Source organism: Scyliorhinus torazame, chromosome 28 (genome assembly GCF_047496885.1).
Source record: "Scyliorhinus torazame isolate Kashiwa2021f chromosome 28, sScyTor2.1, whole genome shotgun sequence".
Classification (NCBI taxonomy): Eukaryota; Metazoa; Chordata; class Chondrichthyes; order Carcharhiniformes; family Scyliorhinidae; genus Scyliorhinus; species Scyliorhinus torazame.
This window is the reverse complement of record NC_092734.1, coordinates 11,700,803-11,722,395: the sequence shown is the minus strand read 5'-3', so window position 1 is coordinate 11,722,395 and position 21,593 is coordinate 11,700,803. Positions and strand designations below refer to the sequence as shown.

At 51.4% G+C, this 21,593-nt stretch overlaps 1 protein-coding gene across 1 annotated transcript in view; it reads right to left on the bottom strand.

Annotated features, from left to right (window-relative positions):
* The window catches only part of LOC140403524 (heparan-alpha-glucosaminide N-acetyltransferase), a 358,411-nt gene that overhangs the window by 196,525 nt on the left and 140,293 nt on the right, over positions 1 to 21,593 (bottom strand). Inside the window, exon 6 of the mRNA XM_072491483.1 lies at positions 910 to 973. Coding sequence (XP_072347584.1) covers positions 910 to 973 — 64 coding nt within the window. The remainder of the gene's footprint in view (positions 1 to 909; positions 974 to 21,593) is intronic.

Here is a 21,593-nt window from a genome sequence, read left to right as displayed (position 1 = left end):
ACAGCTCCAACAACACTCAAGAAGCTCAACACCATCCAGGACAAAGCAGCCCCGCTTGATTGACACACCTTCCACAAATATTCACTCTCTCCACTACCGATGGACAATGCCAGCCGTGTGTACCATCTACAAGATGCACTGCAGGAACTCACCAAGGTTCCTTAGACAGCACCTTCCAAACCCACAACCATCATCTAGTGATGTTGATTGAGTGATAAATATTCGCCAGCATTCTTTTGCTTTTAATATTTGAAACAGGGTTGTGGGATGCCCGTTTGAGAAAGCAGGTAGAGAGTGAAGATAGCAATTTCCGCAGATGGTTGTATTACCTTCATTCTCTATCTGCTTTCTCAAACGGGCATCCCACAACCCTGTTTCAAACATTAAAAGCAAAAGAATTCAGGCCAATATTTATCACTCAATCAAAATCACAAAAATAGATTATCCAGCCATTGTCACATTGCTCTTTGTGCGACCTTGCTGTGTGCAAATTGGTTGCTGTGTTTTCTACATTACACCAGTGACTACACCTCAAAAGTGTTTCATTGGCTGTAAGGCAGTTTGAGACTTCCAGTGGTCGGGAAAGACGCTATATAAATGCAAGTCTTTATTTTTCTCTTTCTCTAACCTAATTCTATGCTTTTTTAGAAACTAGATGTATGTGTCCCACCCTTCTCTAATCCATCCTGGTTAAATAACTGATGGTTATTGCGATGTGCTTGTTGGTGTGTGGGAAACTTCATTCTGTGTCCAAAAATGTGGCATTCCTAAAGAGGGAGCATTTGATGTTGACACAAGATGCCAAATGGAAAATGGTTTCCACACTTCGCTATGTCCATTCCTCTAGCATAACGAGCTTGATAATTTGTTGGAAGGAGGTCAAAGAGCTGGAAATGATCAAGTACTTACGACACTGGCACTGTGAGTGAAGGTCCGGAGGAGCTGCAGTGCATACCTCTGGGTGCTTTTCAACCTGCAACAAAACATAGGCTTCGTCAGAAAGAAATTGTCCTTTGCGTGTTTGGGGTCAGACTCTTCACTTACCAGGAAACAAAGTTGCAGGGCCCGATCTAACGGCCGCGTCACGTCCAACTCGATGAGATGCCTCTCACGAGATTTACCCGGTTTGCCTCGCCTCATGATATCTCACTAAATCGGGACACTTTCTTTTTGTTAAATCGTGCCCGTAATGTGTATTTATACGTTCATTTTAAAACCCTTTGTAAAGAATTGTTTGTAAAATTTGACAGAAGTCACAAGAATATGGGTAAAATCAGATGGATTTGGAAGGAAAACAGCAGAAAAACAGAAGCGCAAAGTGGGAAGAGGGTAGGAAGGGTGTGTGTATGTGGTGTGTGTGTGTGTGGTGTGTGTGTGTGTGAGACTGCCTGTGTGTGTGTGTGTGAGACTGCCTGGGTGTGTGAGTGTGAGAGTGCCTGTGTGTGTGTGTGTGTGAGACTGCCTGGGTGTGTGAGTGTGAGAGTGCCTGGGTGTGTGAGTGTGAGAGTGCCTGGGTGTGTGAGTGTGAGAGTGCCTGAGTGTGAGAGTGCCTGGGTGTGTGAGTGTGAGAGTGCCTGGGTGTGTGAGTGTGAGAGTGCCTGGGTGTGTGAGTGTGAGAGTGCCTGGGTGTGTGAGTGTGAGAGTGCCTGGGTGTGTGAATGTGAGAGTGCCTGGGTGTGTGAGTGTGAGAGTGCCTGGGTGTGTGAGTGTGAGAGTGCCTGGGTGTGTGAGTGTGAGAGTGCCTGGGTGTGTGAGTGGCGTGAGTGTGCTGGATCGTGTGTGTGCGAGCTTGAATGCATGGGTGTGATCGGGTGTGTGCATGCGTGTGCTGTGTGACTGTGTGTATCTGTGCATGCATGTGTAATTGTTGTGTGTCTGTGTATCGCGGAGTAGGGGCCAGGATGGGTGTGCGTCAAAGGAATTGGCAAAAGAACCAGAGGAAAGAATAGGACTGAATGTTATGGCCACTCCGTTGGGCCTGTTTTTGGTAGGTGGGGTCCACATAAAATATGATGGGCGGCTAGCCTACTGCCTTCCTGACCCCTCTGTCCATTTTGAAAAAAATGCCATTAACAGTGTCACCACCCCCTGGGCTAGGGCGGGGTCAATTCCCCCCCCCACTTGACCTGGAGTCGCAACACAAGTGAAATTAGATTTTATTTAAAATACCTGAGATCCTTGGCCGAGCCCAATAAACTGCAGTTGCCAGGTTGTAAACTTAACACAAATAACCTTTTATTATGTACAGTATTATAATTAAACTGCCAGAAAAATGCAACTATGTCATACTCCTTTCCCAACCAACACCCCCCCCCCCCCCCCACCCCCATTGCTAACTACTTCAACTCTCTACACAGCCAAACAACACAGAGTGGAAAAGGATGGTTGAGAGGTGAAGACAATATTAATAAAAATAAAAGGATAAAGGATCTTTGGTGCTGTGGTATTATAGGTATTACGGTACCTGAGAGGCTGAAGTACCATTGGTAGAACCTATATGCTTGCTGTTGGCTAGAGTGGATAATAGCTCCGCCCTGATAGGCGGGGTATAAGAGCACGTGCCGCCCCAGCAGCCCTCATTCTGTACCTGAGCTGCTAGGGGAAACATCTAGCTTATTAAAGCCTTCAGTTGGACGACAACCGCGCTTTAGTGGTCATTGATCGTGCATCAGATGCACTGGGATGACTTCCAGTCAATGTCTTTCTGAAGTTCAGGCTTTCATTTTGGTACTTCTTCCTTTTAGGTTTGAAATGGTTTTCACTGGAAAGGTTGTCCAATTTCTCAGCAGACTCAGCATCATTCCAGGTTTAAAAGGAAAGATGTGCAAGGCACTCACTGGTTTTAGAACAATAAAGCAGTTCTTTACTTTCACAGTGAGAGAGAGAGGGCAAGACTGCCCCTTTCACTTCTAAGGTCTAAACATTTCTTCCCAGTTCTCTCAGAAAGCATCACGCAGGAACCAATCACTGACTGTTGTCAGGCAGAACACTGTTCCTGGCCAATCCACAGGTTGCCAGTTAGCCAATCAAACCGACTTCTTTCAAAGTTGGTTCCTAGGATTTGTTCGGCGCCGGCAACTCTGTTTTCTCATCTCCAAAGCACATAATCTGGGAACAAAATGTACTGACAAGCAGGGGGATGGGGGGGGGGGGGGTAATGTTCCCAGAATGGTACCCCTTTTGTGGTCTATATGGCCTCCAAAACCCAGCACCTGCTACCCCTCTCCCCATATGTTCTACAATCCAACCCTGCCCAAAACCACCGCTCTCTCCAGAGGCCATGGCCTCTTCATCCCAAGGTACCCTTGCAGTCTCATCAGTGCCCACTGCTGACTCGTGGCACTGCTGGAACTGCTAGATCTGCCGGCCAATCGGGTTGGCGAGCAGCTCTTGAGGGTGGGACCTCCTCCCACTGTGTGGTGGAAGTCCAACCCTAACCTCGTTAAGACCGTCCTTGTTTTAAGTCGGTCGATTTTGGAGCCGACTTTTCGTCTGGGTGGGGAAACATTGCAGTAAGCTCCCCCATCGCCCCACTACCCCAACCCCCCCCCCCCCCCCCCCCCCATAAAATCTAGCCTCACGGGACATTTTATTATTCAGTGAGTTACTATGAGATGGGACACACTCCGAGACTAGTGGAAGACGGTTCGATAATCCATAGATACTCTAGCGTGCAGAAGGAGGCCGTTCGGCCCATCGTGTCTGCACTGGACTTTCCGTAAGACCACCCCACCCAGGTCCACTCCACCATCCAATCCCCGTAACCCTGCGCATTGAACAAAGGGACAATTAGAGTAGCCAATCCGTCTAACCTGTACAACTTTGGACTGTGGGAGGAAACCGGAACATCCGGAGGAAACCCCAGACACGGGGAGAAAGTGCAAACTCCACACAGACAGTCACCCCAGGCTGGAATTGAACCCCGGTTCCTGGCGCTGTGAGGCAGCAGTGCTAACCACTGTGCCGCAGTGGGAGCGATAATTTTATCATAATGATTTTCAAATGAAGGTTGGATAAATATTTGAAGAGGACACGTTGGCCAGGCTATGGGGACAGAGCAGAGCGGTCGGACTAATTGGACACCTCTTTACAAGAGAGGGTACCGATGGGATGGGTTGAATGGCCTTCTTCTGCACGGTTTGATTCTATGAGCAGGTCCTGTGTGTCATGATATTCAAACATACATCATAACACATACATAATGATAGTCAGACCAACAGACCAATTAGCACACATAACACGACAGCCAATCACAGACAAGAGCAGACACAGTATAAGACAAGAAACACGACACTTCCTGGCCAGTCCATCTGGAGACAGCACAGGGCCAGGACCTCATTAGCAAGACACTCACACAGTCACAACGTGCTGAGTACCAAGTCAGATGTGTAAATAGTTAGTTGGAATAAAACTGCGTTGTACCAATCGCAACCGTGTTGGTTCGGCTGTACCTCAGAGCACCCAACACCTCAGGGTACCAGTGAGTGAATCGATACCTACCGGCAAATCTGCCATCCTGAGCCATGGACACCCGTAACAAACCGCAGCCGTTGCAAGTCGCTGGGAACCTGGGCACAAATTGGAAGCTCTTCAAGCAGCGATTCGAACTCTTCATGCAAGCCAATGAAAAACAGGGCGCCTCGGACGAAACAAAGATTGCCATGCTCCTCACTACCGCAGGTCAGCACGCCATCGATGTATACAACTCCTTGGTGTTCGCGGAAGGCGAGAACAAATCTAAATATGACACGGTCCTCCTCAAGCTCGACAAGCACTTCAACGTTGAGGTCAATGAAAGCTTTGAGAGGTATATCTTTCAGCAGCGCCTGCAAGGTAAGGATGAGCTCCTTCAGTCCTTCCTGACGCACCTCCGCATACTCGCGCAGTCCTGCGGTTACGACACCACCTCAGAGTCCATGATCCGGGACCAGATCGTTTTTGGCGTTGCCTCCAGTGGCCTACGCAAGCAGCTTCTAAAAATGAAAGGCCTGACCTTCGTACCTGCAGTTGAAGCCTGTGTCCTGAATGAAAATGCGACCAGCCGCTATGCCCAATTTCAGGCGACAGAATCGGCACGGAGGGGGTCCCAAGCGATCGAATCGGCAAGCCAGGCCACCCACGAGGCCGAGCCCATCCAGGAATCGAGTTTCTCCCGGCCCGCGGCCTGGACGAGGGCGGCCGTTTTGCGCGCTTTTTGAGGCCTCCCGCGTTTGTGCGCGCCAAAACCTACGGCAACACTGAGGGACACACTGCAATATACACACAAACGCACACACTGCAACATACACACTGCAACATACACACAAACACACACACTGCAACATAGGCACACACACAGCAAGACACACAAACACACACAAACAGCAAGACACACGCAACAACACACACACAGCAACACACACACGAACACACACACATTGCAACACACACAGATGTTAAGTTCCAACAGCAACTCTGCCAATAGGACGAGAAAGCAAATCTTAACTTCATCAAGCCCAGATTTATTCTGTGCAGTCATCACTTTACCATCAACACCCCCAGTGCCACATGTATCCCTTTTATTTATATGGTGCCTGTCATGATATTCAAACACACACATCATGATAGGCACACCAACAGACAAACCAGAACACACAACACCACAACCAATCACAGACAAAGACAAGAAACATATAAAAGCACAAACACGACACCTGGTGGACAGTATTAGCTGGAGACGAGGACAAGGACAGACCTGCTACACGACACACTCAGGGAGACAGCATGTGCAGAGTATCCAGAACGAACTGTATATAAGAGTTAAAATAAAATAGAGTTGTACCACATACAACTGTGTTGGCTCATCTGTGCACCAGAGCACCCAACACCACATGGTACAGGAGTGGATCGATACCTGCCGGCATACCTCAGTGTACACAGACAACCAGCAGTGCCCAGGCAAAATGTTACAGCTCCTGGTTCCGCAGCCGCTCCAGTGCCACGGCGATCTCCGCGAAAACTGGCGGCGATTCCGGCAAGTGCTCGAATTGTTCCTGGTGGCAGCTGAACTCCAAAACTTGGATGATAGCGAAAAAATTGAATTTCTCCTCACCATCGCCGGTGCAAGGGCAAGAGAAATATTCACAAGGTTCAGGTTCTTCAGGAGGCAGCAAAGGTACGATTACCAGGCAGTCCTGGACAAATTCGCCAAGTACTGTGAAGAAAACGCAATCCAATCGGCAAGTAAACGTAAGAAAAGCGGCAGTACTCACCTCGTGGCCGGGATCCCGGAGGCCGAATTCCCAGAGGCCGAAATCCCGGGCCTGAGAGAGGGCTGGGTCGAGGTCGGTGGCCATCTTGCTAAAGGTATCACGCTAGCACAGTTGCGCGAGCAGTGCGCAGAACCGGAAGTTTCGTTTGCGCATGCGCGAGATGCTGCGCATGCGCAGTCAAGAAAACGGCCATCGGTAAAGGAACAGCGATCTGAGCATGCGCAGTCGCTTCCTACGTGCTACATACCGAGCGTCAGGGTGTCAGAGGCCCCAGACCGCACCAATTTAAAGGGGAAACGTCCCAAATCCAATTTAAAAGGGAAACGTCCCAAATCAAAAAAACAAAAATCTGTTAAAGCTGTAAAACAACCTTCCCTCACCTGGAATGACAGCACATTGCCGCAAATTGACCCAGGAGATGAATTTGACCTCCGAAGAACCCTGCAACAAGCAGTTACCTACGCACAAGCCGATGATTCCGACCTCGAATACTTCGATGACGATCTTTACAGTGTTTCGGGACCTCGCGAGCCCAATGACAGCTCCGTGGTCCTATACGACTATGACTCGGACGAACCTTTCGTGTTGCACATTGGCGGCCCCCACATTGAATCCGACGCAGATGCGGATTCATTTTTCGGATTTGAAGATCTTCAATCCAGCAGATATGACGTCCCAACTTATCAGTGCCGGATGATGCTGCAGCCTGACATTAACAGACAGGGAGCGGTGCAAGCACACGGAGAGCGCCCTGCTGCCACACAGAGCGTGGTCCACGTCCCGCTCAGCGTTCCCGACTCTATGAAAGAAGACATGCAAGACTCCAGAGTGCAGTCCTTGCACGAACAAGAAGTGACTCCAGTGTCACAAGCCTCCACAGCAATCTCGTGGACAGACTCCACAAAAGAAAAAACGCTTGACTCCGATGCGCAGTCCTTGCAGGAACAAGACCATGAGGGTCTAGCAACCTCTCCTGACCAACCAGCGGCAGACGATGCAAGTCTGCCATGCTCACGTGAACAGCGCGAAGGCCATGACAGCCTACCATGCTCCACTACACAGCAGCATGACCATGACGGTCTCTCATGCTACAATGAAGGGCACAGCGCTGATGAATGTTCAAGCCCAACTGAAGACAAGCCAAAGGAATCTCCTCTTCCAAGCCCGAAGAAAAAAGGTTCATGCGCTGACCTTCAGAATCATTGTAGCCGAACAGAGATTAATAATGCTGCACGGTCACAGAAGGATACTGAGGATTTGCTAAAGAAATTACCTGTATTTTTAACTTGCAAGGAGCAGACTGAGAATTGCCAGTGTTTTAGTACGAAAAAAAAAATGGACAAGACATTGATCCTCAGTTAATGGAAATAACACAACCTGAATCATACCTACAGCAGGGACAAATGTCTCCCTTCAACTCAACACCGCAGAGTCCCAACTTCGGAGACCAGCAGTTAGTCAGTAATGACTCTTCAAACCTTGAAGGGAACATTAACTGCATTGAATCTAAACACACTCCACTGATCAATGAGCAGAACATTGGAGCAAGAATCCCGAGGACACCGACATCGAGTAGCCAGATAACGAATTTAAAACCCGCAGCAGTTTCAAGTGAACCAAGTGTGCTTTCCACTAATGGTGAAGATGCAGATACGGTCGACCCGATTATCCATTGTACCACACTAACCCCAGTGATTAAGCAGTTATGTATGGGGAGTATAATGTGGGCAATTGAGAACAGTAAAAGAGAGACTGTGACCATGCCAGTCCCAGCAAAATCAGACCCAGAGACCATGAAGGCATGTACATTAGACAAAGATACATATGAGGTACCTGAGAAGAAAAGTGAAACGGAATGTTCTTTGGAAAATAGTACAATGTCGATAGGAACATTGGATCCTATATTCGAGACCATGCATATGGGAGAATTTGGGGGTAATAAACAAGGTTCTGCAATGTCTGGGGGAAAATTTAAATTTCAAAGAAGAAAAGCCCAAATGAAGGACAACGGCAAGACAATGACAGTCCACCGACATGGTGTGCACCACCAGATGAAAACTCTGACAATTCACCCAACCATAGTGAACAGCAAGCTGCTAATGAGGATCTATCCACGGGATGTGAGACGAGTGACGACAGCATCCCACTTCCCATGCAAAAGGTGCAAGGTGACAGACCTCGCCTAGTGCGTACCGAGGCACTCGACGATCACGGTGGGACCACTGACGACTGCGGTGGCGGCGCACCGCTTCCACCCTCGATGGCTCAAGCCTCTCCACTGGTCGGTGCATTCCTGCATGTTCCAACTCCAGAAGTGCAGCTTCAGGGAATCTCGGCTTCCTCCAGTGAACCTGTTGGGACTCCGGACGGGGAGCATCGACGGAAGGCAGACCGGACTCCAGATGGGGAGCAGCCAAGCGCCGACTGTGATTCGCGCACGCCAGACCTTGCTCTGGACGGGCGGTGTCGCGGCCTCGGTGATGGCACGCTCAGGGTGACAGCGGATGCCACGGCGACAGGGAATGGATCGCGTGGCAGTCCCACTGGGTCGGCAGTGGCGACCAGCACCGGCGGTCCAAGACAGACACACCAATTCGCGCCATCGCCAGACGTTGATGCGAGCAACAATTCTCTCTCCAAGGCGACATGCTTCGACGTTTCTCTGCGGAGTTGCCCTTCCGGCACAGCAGGTGGCCGGAACCAGCGTGCACGGTCTCGGCCAACTTCCACATCTGGCACAGTCATCGCCTTGCATAACATTAGTGATGGTGCTTCTTCGATGGCAACGACCCATCGGCTACAAGATGCCGTCCACCACAAACATAAAAAGAAAAAAGACTCCACCGTGTTCCTGGCATGCAGGGCGGATGGATTGGTGCGTAGGCGCAATCAGAGAGCTTTGCGCCGCCTTCCACGCTCGCAACTGAACCGTACGCACACACCGGATCCTCCACTGGTTCCCAAGGATGACTTCATGGAGATGCCATGGATCATGCCCCTTCTATCGCCACCCGTGACCAGGCCACAGCAGCTAAAATCCTCCCCATGCAGAAGCTAAGGCTGTTCCTGGGACCTTGCCACCTGTCAAATCCAGGGCAAACTTTATTGAAGCAGACAAGTATTTTCTCCCTTTTGAGTTGGCATGCCAGTCGAAATGTCCCCACATAGTCAGCACATCATCTGACTGTTTACAGAAATTAATTGATAGAATTACAGAGACAATGTGTGGTTGTTCTCAAGGACCACAAACCGACGAAGGTGTTCAGTTGCAGATAATTAAGGCCTTACGAACTACAGTAACATCTCAGCACATAGAAATACACGAAGGAACTGTGTTACAGGCTATTAGAACGTGCTACAATATTCACCTGGCCAGCAAAAAAACTTAGTAAACCAAACCACAGCCAAGGCAACACTAACAAAGATGTTGAATGTTATATTTGCACAAATGAAAAACCAAGCACTGCACGAAGTACAACAAATGGAAAAGTAGAGACTTCGGCAACAACATCACCTCCAACAGTCCAATGTGAACCAGTGTGACCCCAAATCTCCACAGCTGAACCGGCTTGAGGACCAGCCTATTCTTGAGGCGGTCACCCATTAGACTGGACTTATAACGCTGTTCATACGTTCAAAAAGTCAAACTTCTATATTATAACCTGTTGTTGTTTATCGTTCCAGATATCGTCTGACCGGACCACTGTTCAAGTTTTTTTTTTTTTCTCGCATTCATGTTTTGTTATGGTACAACCTTGTTAGTGTGACGCACCCGACATCGCCCCATGTAAATAGTTACATCATATACACACGCTGTACACAACACACACACACACTCTTAGATGCACTCACGACACGATTATATTTATAACCACATAGGCACATATCTTTGTAAAAAGGGGGGATGTCATGATATTCAAACACACACATCATGATAGACACACCAACAGACAAATCAGAACACACAACACCACAACCAATCACAGACAAAGACAGGAAACATATAAAAGCACAAACACGACACCTGGTGGACAGTATTAGCTGGAGACGAGGACAAGGACAGACCTGCTACACGACGCACTCTGGGAGACAGCACGTGCAGAGTATCCAGAACGAACTGTATATAAGAGTTAAAATAAATTAGAGTTGTACCACATACAACTGTGTTGGCTCGTCTGTGCACCAGAGCACCCAACACCACAGTGCCTGCTATTTAAGTGACAATAAAAACAATTAAAACCAATTCTGACTCAAATGCTGGGGAACGTAACTGTTTCTTAACAACACACTCGCAGCAACACACACACTCGCAGCAACACACACACACTCGCAGCAACACACACACACTCGCAGCAACACACACACTCGCAGCAACACACACACACTCGCAGCAACGCACACTCGCAGCAACTCGCACACTCGCAGCAACACACACACTCGCAGCAACTCGCACACTCGCAGCAACACACACACACTCGCAGCAACACACACTCGCAGCAACACACACACTCGCAGCAACTCGCACACTCGCAGCAACACGCACACTCGCAGCAACACGCACACTCGCAGCAACACGCACACTCGCAGCAACACGCACACTCGCAGCAACACACACACTCGCAGCAACTCGCACACTCTCAGCAACACGCACACTCGCAGCAACACGCACACTCGCAGCAACACACACTCGCAGCAACACGCACACTCGCAGCAACTCGCACACTCGCAGCAACTCGCACACTCGCAGCAACACACACACTCGCAGCAACACACACTCACAGCAACACACACACTCACAGAAATACACACACTCGCAGCAACACACACACTCGCAGCAATACACACACTCACAGCAACACACACACTCACAGCAACACACACACTCACAGCAACACACACACACTCGCAGCAACACACACTCGCAGCAACACACACTCGCAGCAACACGCACACTCGCAGCAACTCGCACACTCGCAGCAACTCGCACACTCGCAGCAACACACACACACTCGCAGCAACACACACACACTCGCAGCAACTCGCACACTCGCAGCAACACACACTCGCAGCAACTCGCACACTCGCAGCAATACACACACTCGCAGCAACACACACTTGCAGCAACACACACTCACAGCAACACACACACACTCGCAGCAACTCGCACACTCGCAGCAACACACACACACTCGCAGCAACACACACACACTCGCAGCAACACACACACTCACAGCAACACACACACTCGCAGCAACACACACACACTCGCAGCAACACACACTCACAGCAACACACACACTCGCAGCAACACACACACACTCGCAGCAACACACACTCACAGCAACACACACACTCACAGCAACACGCACACTCACAGCAACACACACACACTCGCAGCAACACACACACACTCACAGCAACACACACACTCATAGCAACACGCACACTCACAGCAACACACACACACTCGCAGCAACACACACACTCGCAGCAACACACACACATTCGCAGCAACACACACTCGCAGCAACACACACTCATAGCAACACACACTCGCAGCAACACACACACACTCGCAGCAACACACACACTCGCAGCAACACACACACATGCAGCAACACACACTCGCAGCAACACACACACACGCAGCAACACACACACTCGCAGCAACACACACACACTCGCAGCAACACACACACTCGCAGCAACACACACACTCGCAGCAACACACACACACGCAGCAACACGCACACTCACAGCAACACACACACACACTCGCAGCAACGCACACTCACAGCAACACACACACACTCGCAGCAACACACACACTCGCAGCAACACACACACTCATAGCAACACACACACTCATAGCAACACACACACTCGCAGCAACACACACACTCACAGCAACACACACACTCACAGCAACACACACACTCACAGCAACACACACACACTCGCAGCAACGCACAGACCTGCAAGGACAGACCTGCTACACGACGCACTCTGGGAGACAGCACGTGCAGAGTATCCAGAACGAACTGTATATAAGAGTTAAAATAAATTAGAGTTGTACCACATACAACTGTGTTGGCTCATCTGTGCACCAGAGCACCCAACACCACAGTGCCTGCTATTTAAGTGACAATAAAAACAATTAAAACCAATTCTGACTCAAATGCTGGGGAACGTAACTGTTTCTTAACAACACACTCGCAGCAACACACACACTCGCAGCAACACACTCACACTCGCAGCAACTCGCACACTCGCAGCAACACACACACACTCGCCGCAACACGCACACTCGCAGCAACACACACACACTCGCAGCAACACACACTCGCAGCAACTCGCACACTCGCAGCAACTCGCACACTCGCAGCAACTCGCACACTCGCAGCAACACACACACACTCGCAGCAACACACACTCGCAGCAACACACACACTCGCAGCAACTCGCACACTCGCAGCAACACGCACACTCGCAGCAACACGCACACTCGCAGCAACACACACACTCGCAGCAACTCGCACACTCTCAGCAACACGCACACTCGCAGCAACACGCACACTCGCAGCAACACACACTCGCAGCAACTCGCACACTCGCAGCAACTCGCACACTCGCAGCAACTCGCACACTCGCAGCAACACACACACTCGCAGCAACACACACACTCGCAGCAACACACACTCACAGCAACACACACACTCACAGAAATACACACACTCGCAGCAACACACACACTCGCAGCAATACACACACTCAGAGCAACACACACACTCACAGCAACACACACACTCACAGCAACACACACACACTCGCAGCAACACACACACACTCGCAGCAACACACACTCGCAGCAACACACACACTCGCAGCAACTCGCACACTCGCAGCAACTCGCACACTCGCAGCAACACACACACACTCGCAGCAACACACACACACTCGCAGCAACTCGCACACTCGCAGCAACACACACTCGCAGCAACTCGCACACTCGCAGCAATACACACACTCGCAGCAACACACACTTGCAGCAACACACACTCACAGCAACACACACACACTCGCAGCAACTCGCACACTCGCAGCAACACACACACACTCGCAGCAACACACACACACTCACAGCAACACACACACTCACTGCAACACACACACTCGCTGCAACACACACACACTCGCAGCAACACACACTCACAGCAACACACACACTCGCAGCAACACACACACACTCGCAGCAACACACACTCACAGCAACACACACACTCACAGCAACACGCACACTCACAGCAACACACACACACTCGCAGCAACACACACACACTCGCAGCAACACACACACTCACAGAAATACACACACTCGCAGCAACACACACACTCGCAGCAATACACACACTCAGAGCAACACACACACTCACAGCAACACACACACTCACAGCAACACACACACACTCGCAGCAACACACACACACTCGCAGCAACACACACTCGCAGCAACACACACACTCGCAGCAACTCGCACACTCGCAGCAACTCGCACACTCGCAGCAACACACACACACTCGCAGCAACACACACACACTCGCAGCAACTCGCACACTCGCAGCAACACACACTCGCAGCAACTCGCACACTCGCAGCAATACACACACTCGCAGCAACACACACTTGCAGCAACACACACTCACAGCAACACACACACACTCGCAGCAACTCGCACACTCGCAGCAACACACACACACTCGCAGCAACACACACACACTCACAGCAACACACACACTCACTGCAACACACACACTCGCTGCAACACACACACACTCGCAGCAACACACACTCACAGCAACACACACACTCGCAGCAACACACACACACTCGCAGCAACACACACTCACAGCAACACACACACTCACAGCAACACGCACACTCACAGCAACACACACACACTCGCAGCAACACACACACACTCGCAGCAACACACACACTCATAGCAACACGCACACTCGCAGCAACACGCACACTCACAGCAACACACACACACTCGCAGCAACACACACACTCGCAGCAACACACACACATTCGCAGCAACACACACTCGCAGCAACACACACTCGCAGCAACACACACACTCGCAGCAACACACACACACGCAGCAACACACACTCGCAGCAACACACACACACGCAGCAACACACACACTCGCAGCAACACACACACACTCGCAGCAACACACACACTCGCAGCAACACACACACTCGCAGCAACACACACACTCGCAGCAACACACACACACTCGCAGCAACACACACACTCACAGCAACACACACACACGCAGCAACACACACTCGCAGCAACACACACACACGCAGCAACACGCACACTCACAGCAACACACACACACACTCGCAGCAACGCACACTCACAGCAACACACACACACTCGCAGCAACACACACACTCGCAGCAACACACACACTCATAGCAACACACACACTCATAGCAACACACTCGCAGCAACACACACACTCACAGCAACACACACACTCACAGCAACACACACACTCACAGCAACACACACAAACTCGCAGCAACGCACACTCACAGCAACACACACACACTCGCAGCAACACACACACTCGCAGCAACACACACTCACAGCAACACACACACTCGCAGCAACACACACACACTCGCAGCAACACACACTCACAGCAACACACACACTCATAGCAACACACACACACTCGCAGCAACACACACACTCGCAGCAACACACACACTCATAGCAACACGCACACTCATAGCAACACACACACTCACAGCAACACACACACTCATAGCAACACGCACACTCATAGCAACACACACACTCACAGCAACACACACACTCATAGCAACACGCACACAATCGCAGCAACACACACACACTCGCAGCAACACACACTCACAGCAACACACACACACTCGCAGCAACACACACACACTCACAGCAACACACACACACTCGCAGCAACACACACACACTCGCAGCAACACACCCACACTCGCAGCAACACACACACTCGCAGCAACACGCACACTCGCAGCAACACGCACACTCGCAGCAACACACACACACAGCAACACACACACTCGCAGCAACACACACTCGCAGCAACACACACACTCGCAGCAACACACACACACTCGCAGCAACACACACTCTCACAGCAACACACACACTCACAGCAACACACACTCACTGCAACACACACTCACAGCAACACACACACTCGCAGCAACACACACACACTCACAGCAACACACACACTCGCAGCAACACACACACTCGCAGCAACACACACACACTCGCAGCAACACACACACTCGCAGCAACACACACTCACAGCAACACACACTCACTGCAACACCCACTCACAGCAACACACACACACAGCAACACACACTCACAGCAACACACACACTCACAGCAACACACACACACTCGCAGCAACACACACACTCGCAGCAACACACACACTCGCAGCAACACACACTCACAGCAACACACACACTCACAGCAACACACACTCACAGCAACACACACACTCACAGCAACACACACACTCACAGCAACACACACTCACAGCAACACACACACTCACAGCAACACACACACTCACAGCAACACACACACACTCGCAGCAACGCACAGACCTGCAAGGACAGACCTGCTACACGACGCACTCTGGGAGACAGCACGTGCAGAGTATCCAGAACGAACTGTATATAAGAGTTAAAATAAATTAGAGTTGTACCACATACAACTGTGTTGGCTCATCTGTGCACCAGAGCACCCAACACCACAGTGCCTGCTATTTAAGTGACAATAAAAACAATTAAAACCAATTCTGACTCAAATGCTGGGGAACGTAACTGTTTCTTAACAACACACTCGCAGCAACACACACACTCGCAGCAACACACACACACTCGCAGCAACTCGCACACTCGCAGCAACACACACACACTCGCCGCAACACACACACTCGCAGCAACACACACACACTCGCAGCAACACACACACACTCGCAGCAACACACACTCGCAGCAACTCGCACACTCGCAGCAACACACACACTCGCAGCAACTCGCACACTCGCAGCAACTCGCACACTCGCAGCAACACACACACACTCGCAGCAACACACACACTCGCAGCAACTCGCACACTCGCAGCAATACGCACACTCGCAGCAACACGCACACTCGCAGCAACACACACACTCGCAGCAACTCGCACACTCTCAGCAACACGCACACTCGCAGCAACACGCACACTCGCAGCAACACACACTCGCAGCAACACGCACACTCGCAGCAACTCGCACACTCGCAGCAACTCGCACACTCGCAGCAACACACACACTCGCAGCAACACACACACTCGCAGCAACACACACTCACAGCAACACACACACTCACAGAAATACACACACTCGCAGCAACACACACACTCGCAGCAATACACACACTCACAGCAACACACACACTCACAGCAACACACACACTCACAGCAACACACACACACTCGCAGCAACACACACTCGCAGCAACACAAACTCGCAGCAACACACACACTCGCAGCAACTCGCACACTCGCAGCAACTCGCACACTCGCAGCAACACACACACACTCGCAGCAACACACACACACTCGCAGCAACTCGCACACTCGCAGCAACACACACTCGCAGCAAATCGCACACTCGCAGCAATACACACACTCGCAGCAACACACACTTGCAGCAACACACACTCACAGCAACACACACACACTCGCAGCAACTCGCACACTCGCAGCAACACACACACACTCGCAGCAACACACACACACTCACAGCAACACACACACTCACTGCAACACACACACTCGCTGCAACACACACACACTCGCAGCAACACACACTCACAGCAACACACACACTCGCAGCAACACACACACACTCGCAGCAACACACACTCACAGCAACACACACACTCACAGCAACACGCACACTCACAGCAACACACACACACTCGCAGCAACACACACACACTCGCAGCAACACACACACTCATAGCAACACGCACACTCGCAGCAACACGCACACTCACAGCAACACACACACACTCGCAGCAACACACACACTCGCAGCAACGCACACACATTCGCAGCAACACACACTCGCAGCAACTCGCACACTCGCAGCAACACACACACTCGCAGCAACTCGCACACTCGCAGCAACTCGCACACTCGCAGCAACACACACACACTCGCAGCAACACACACACTCGCAGCAACTCGCACACTCGCAGCAATACGCACACTCGCAGCAACACGCACACTCGCAGCAACACACACACTCGCAGCAACACACACACTCTCAGCAACATGCACACTCGCAGCAACACGCACACTCGCAGCAACACACACTCGCAGCAACACGCACACTCGCAGCAACTCGCACACTCGCAGCAACTCGCACACTCGCAGCAACACACACACTCGCAGCAACACACACACTCGCAGCAACACACACTCACAGCAACACACACACTCACAGAAATACACACACTCGCAGCAACACACACACTCGCAGCAATACACACACTCACAGCAACACACACACTCACAGCAACACACACACTCACAGCAACACACACACACTCGCAGCAACACACACTCGCAGCAACACACACTCGCAGCAACACACACACTCGCAGCAACTCGCACACTCGCAGCAACTCGCACACTCGCAGCAACACACACACACTCGCAGCAACACACACACACTCGCAGCAACTCGCACACTCGCAGCAACACACACTCGCAGCAACTCGCACACTCGCAGCAATACACACACTCGCAGCAACACACACTTGCAGCAACACACACTCACAGCAACACACACACACTCGCAGCAACTCGCACACTCGCAGCAACACACACACACTCGCAGCAACACACACACACTCACAGCAACACACACACTCACTGCAACACACACACTCGCTGCAACACACACACACTCGCAGCAACACACACTCACAGCAACACACACACTCGCAGCAACACACACACACTCGCAGCAACACACACACACTCGCAGCAACACACACTCACAGCAACACACACACTCACAGCAACACGCACACTCACAGCAACACACACACACTCGCAGCAACACACACACACTCGCAGCAACACACACACTCATAGCAACACGCACACTCGCAGCAACACGCACACTCACAGCAACACACACACACTCGCAGCAACACACACACTCGCAGCAACGCACACACATTCGCAGCAACACACACTCGCAGCAACACACACTCATAGCAACACACACACTCGCAGCAACACACACACACTCGCAGCAACACACACACTCGCAGCAACACACAAACACGCAGCAACACACACTCGCAGCAACACACACACACGCAGCAACACACACACTCGCAGCAACACACACACACTCGCAGCAACACACACACTCGCAGCAACACACACACTCGCAGCAACACACACACTCGCAGCAACACACACACACTCGCAGCAACACACACACTCACAGCAACACACACACACGCAGCAACACACACTCGCAGCAACACACACACACGCAGCAACACGCACACTCACAGCAACACACACACACACTCGCAGCAACGCACACTCACAGCAACACACACACACTCGCAGCAACACACACACTCGCAGCAACACACACACTCATAGCAACACACACACTCATAGCAACACACACACTCGCAGCAACACACACACTCACAGCAACACACACACTCACAGCAACACACACACTCACAGCAACACACACAAACTCGCAGCAACGCACACTCACAGCAACACACACACACTCGCAGCAACACACACACTCGCAGCAACACACACTCGCAGCAACACACACACTCGCAGCAACACACACACACTCGCAGCAACACACACTCACAGCAACACACACACTCATAGCAACACACACACACTCGCAGCAACACACACACTCGCAGCAACACACACACTCATAGCAACACGCACACTCATAGCAACACACACACTCACAGCAACACACACACTCATAGCAACACGCACACAATCGCAGCAACACACACACACTCGCAGCAACACACACTCACAGCAACACACACACACTCGCAGCAACACACACACACTCGCAGCAACACACACTCACAGCAACACACACACACTCGCAGCAACACACACACACTCGCAGCAACACACCCACACTCGCAGCAACACACACACTCGCAGCAACACGCACACTCGCAGCAACACACACACACAGCAACACACACACTCGCAGCAACACACACTCGCAGCAACACACACACTCGCAGCAACACACACTCTCACAGCAACACACACTCTCACAGCAACACACACACTCACAGCAACACACACTCACTGCAACACACACTCACAGCAACACACACACTCGCAGCAACACACACACACTCACAGCAACACACACACTCGCAGCAACACACACACTCGCAGCAACACACACACACTCGCAGCAACACACACACTCGCAGCAACACACACACTCGCAGCAACACACACTCACAGCAACACACACTCACTGCAACACACACTCACAGCAACACACACACACAGCAACACACACACACAGCAACACACACACTCACAGCAACACACACACACTCGCAGCAACACACACACTCGCAGCAACACACACACTCGCAGCAACACACACTCACAGCAACACACACTCACAGCAACACACACACTCACAGCAACACACACACTCACAGCAACACACACTCACAGCAACACACACGCTCGCAGCAACACACACACACTCGCAGCAACACACACACTCGCAGCAACACACACACACTCGCAGCAACACACACACTCGCAGCAACACACACTCGCAGCAACACACACTCGCAGCAACACACACTCGCAGCAACACACACACTCGCAGCAACACACACACACTCGCAGCAACACACACATACTCGCAGCAACACACACACACACTCGCAGAAACACACACACACACTCGCAGCAACACACACACTCGCAGCAACACACACACTCGCAGCAACACACACTCGCAGCAACACACACACACTCGCAGCAACACACACACTCGCAGCAACACACACACTCGCAGCAACACACACTCACAGCAACACACACTCACAGCAACACACACACTCACAGCAACACACACTCACAGCAACACACACACTCGCAGCAACACACACTCACAGCAACACACACACTCGCAGCAACACACACACACTCGCAGCAACACACACACACTCGCAGCAACACACAAACACTCGCAGCAACACACACACACTCGCAGCAACACACACACACTCGCAGCAACACACACACTCGCTGCAACACGCACACTCACAGCAACACACACACACAGCAACACACACACTCGCAGCAACACACACTCGCAGCAACACACACACTCGCAGCAACACACACACACTCGCAGCAACACACACTCTCACAGCAACACACACACTCACAGCAACACACACTCACTGCAACACACACTCACAGCAACACACACACTCGCAGCAACACACACACACTCGCAGCAACACACACACTCGCAGCAACACACACACTCGCAGCAACACACACACACTCGCAGCAACACACACTCGCAGCAACACACACTCACAGCAACACACACTCACTGCAACACACACTCACAGCAACACACACTCGCAGCAACACACACACACTCGCAGCAACACACACACTCGCAGCAACACACACACTCGCAGCAACACACACACTCGCAGCAACACACACTCACAGCTACACACACTCACAGCAACACACACACTCACAGCAACACACACACTCACAGCAACACACACTCACAGCAACACACACACTCGCAGCAACACACACACACTCGCAGCAACACACACACTCGCAGCAACACACACACACTCGCAGCAACAAACACACACTCGCAGCAACACACACACTCACAGCAACACACACACACTCGCAGCAACACACACACACTCGCAGCAACACACACTCGCAGCAACACACACTCGCAGCAACACACACTCACAGCAACACACACACTCGCAGCAACACACACACACTCGCAGCAACACACACACACACTCGCAGCAACACACACACACTCGCAGCAACACACACACACTCGCAGCAACACACACACACACTCGCAGCAACACACACACTTGCAGCAACACACACACTCGCAGCAACACACACACT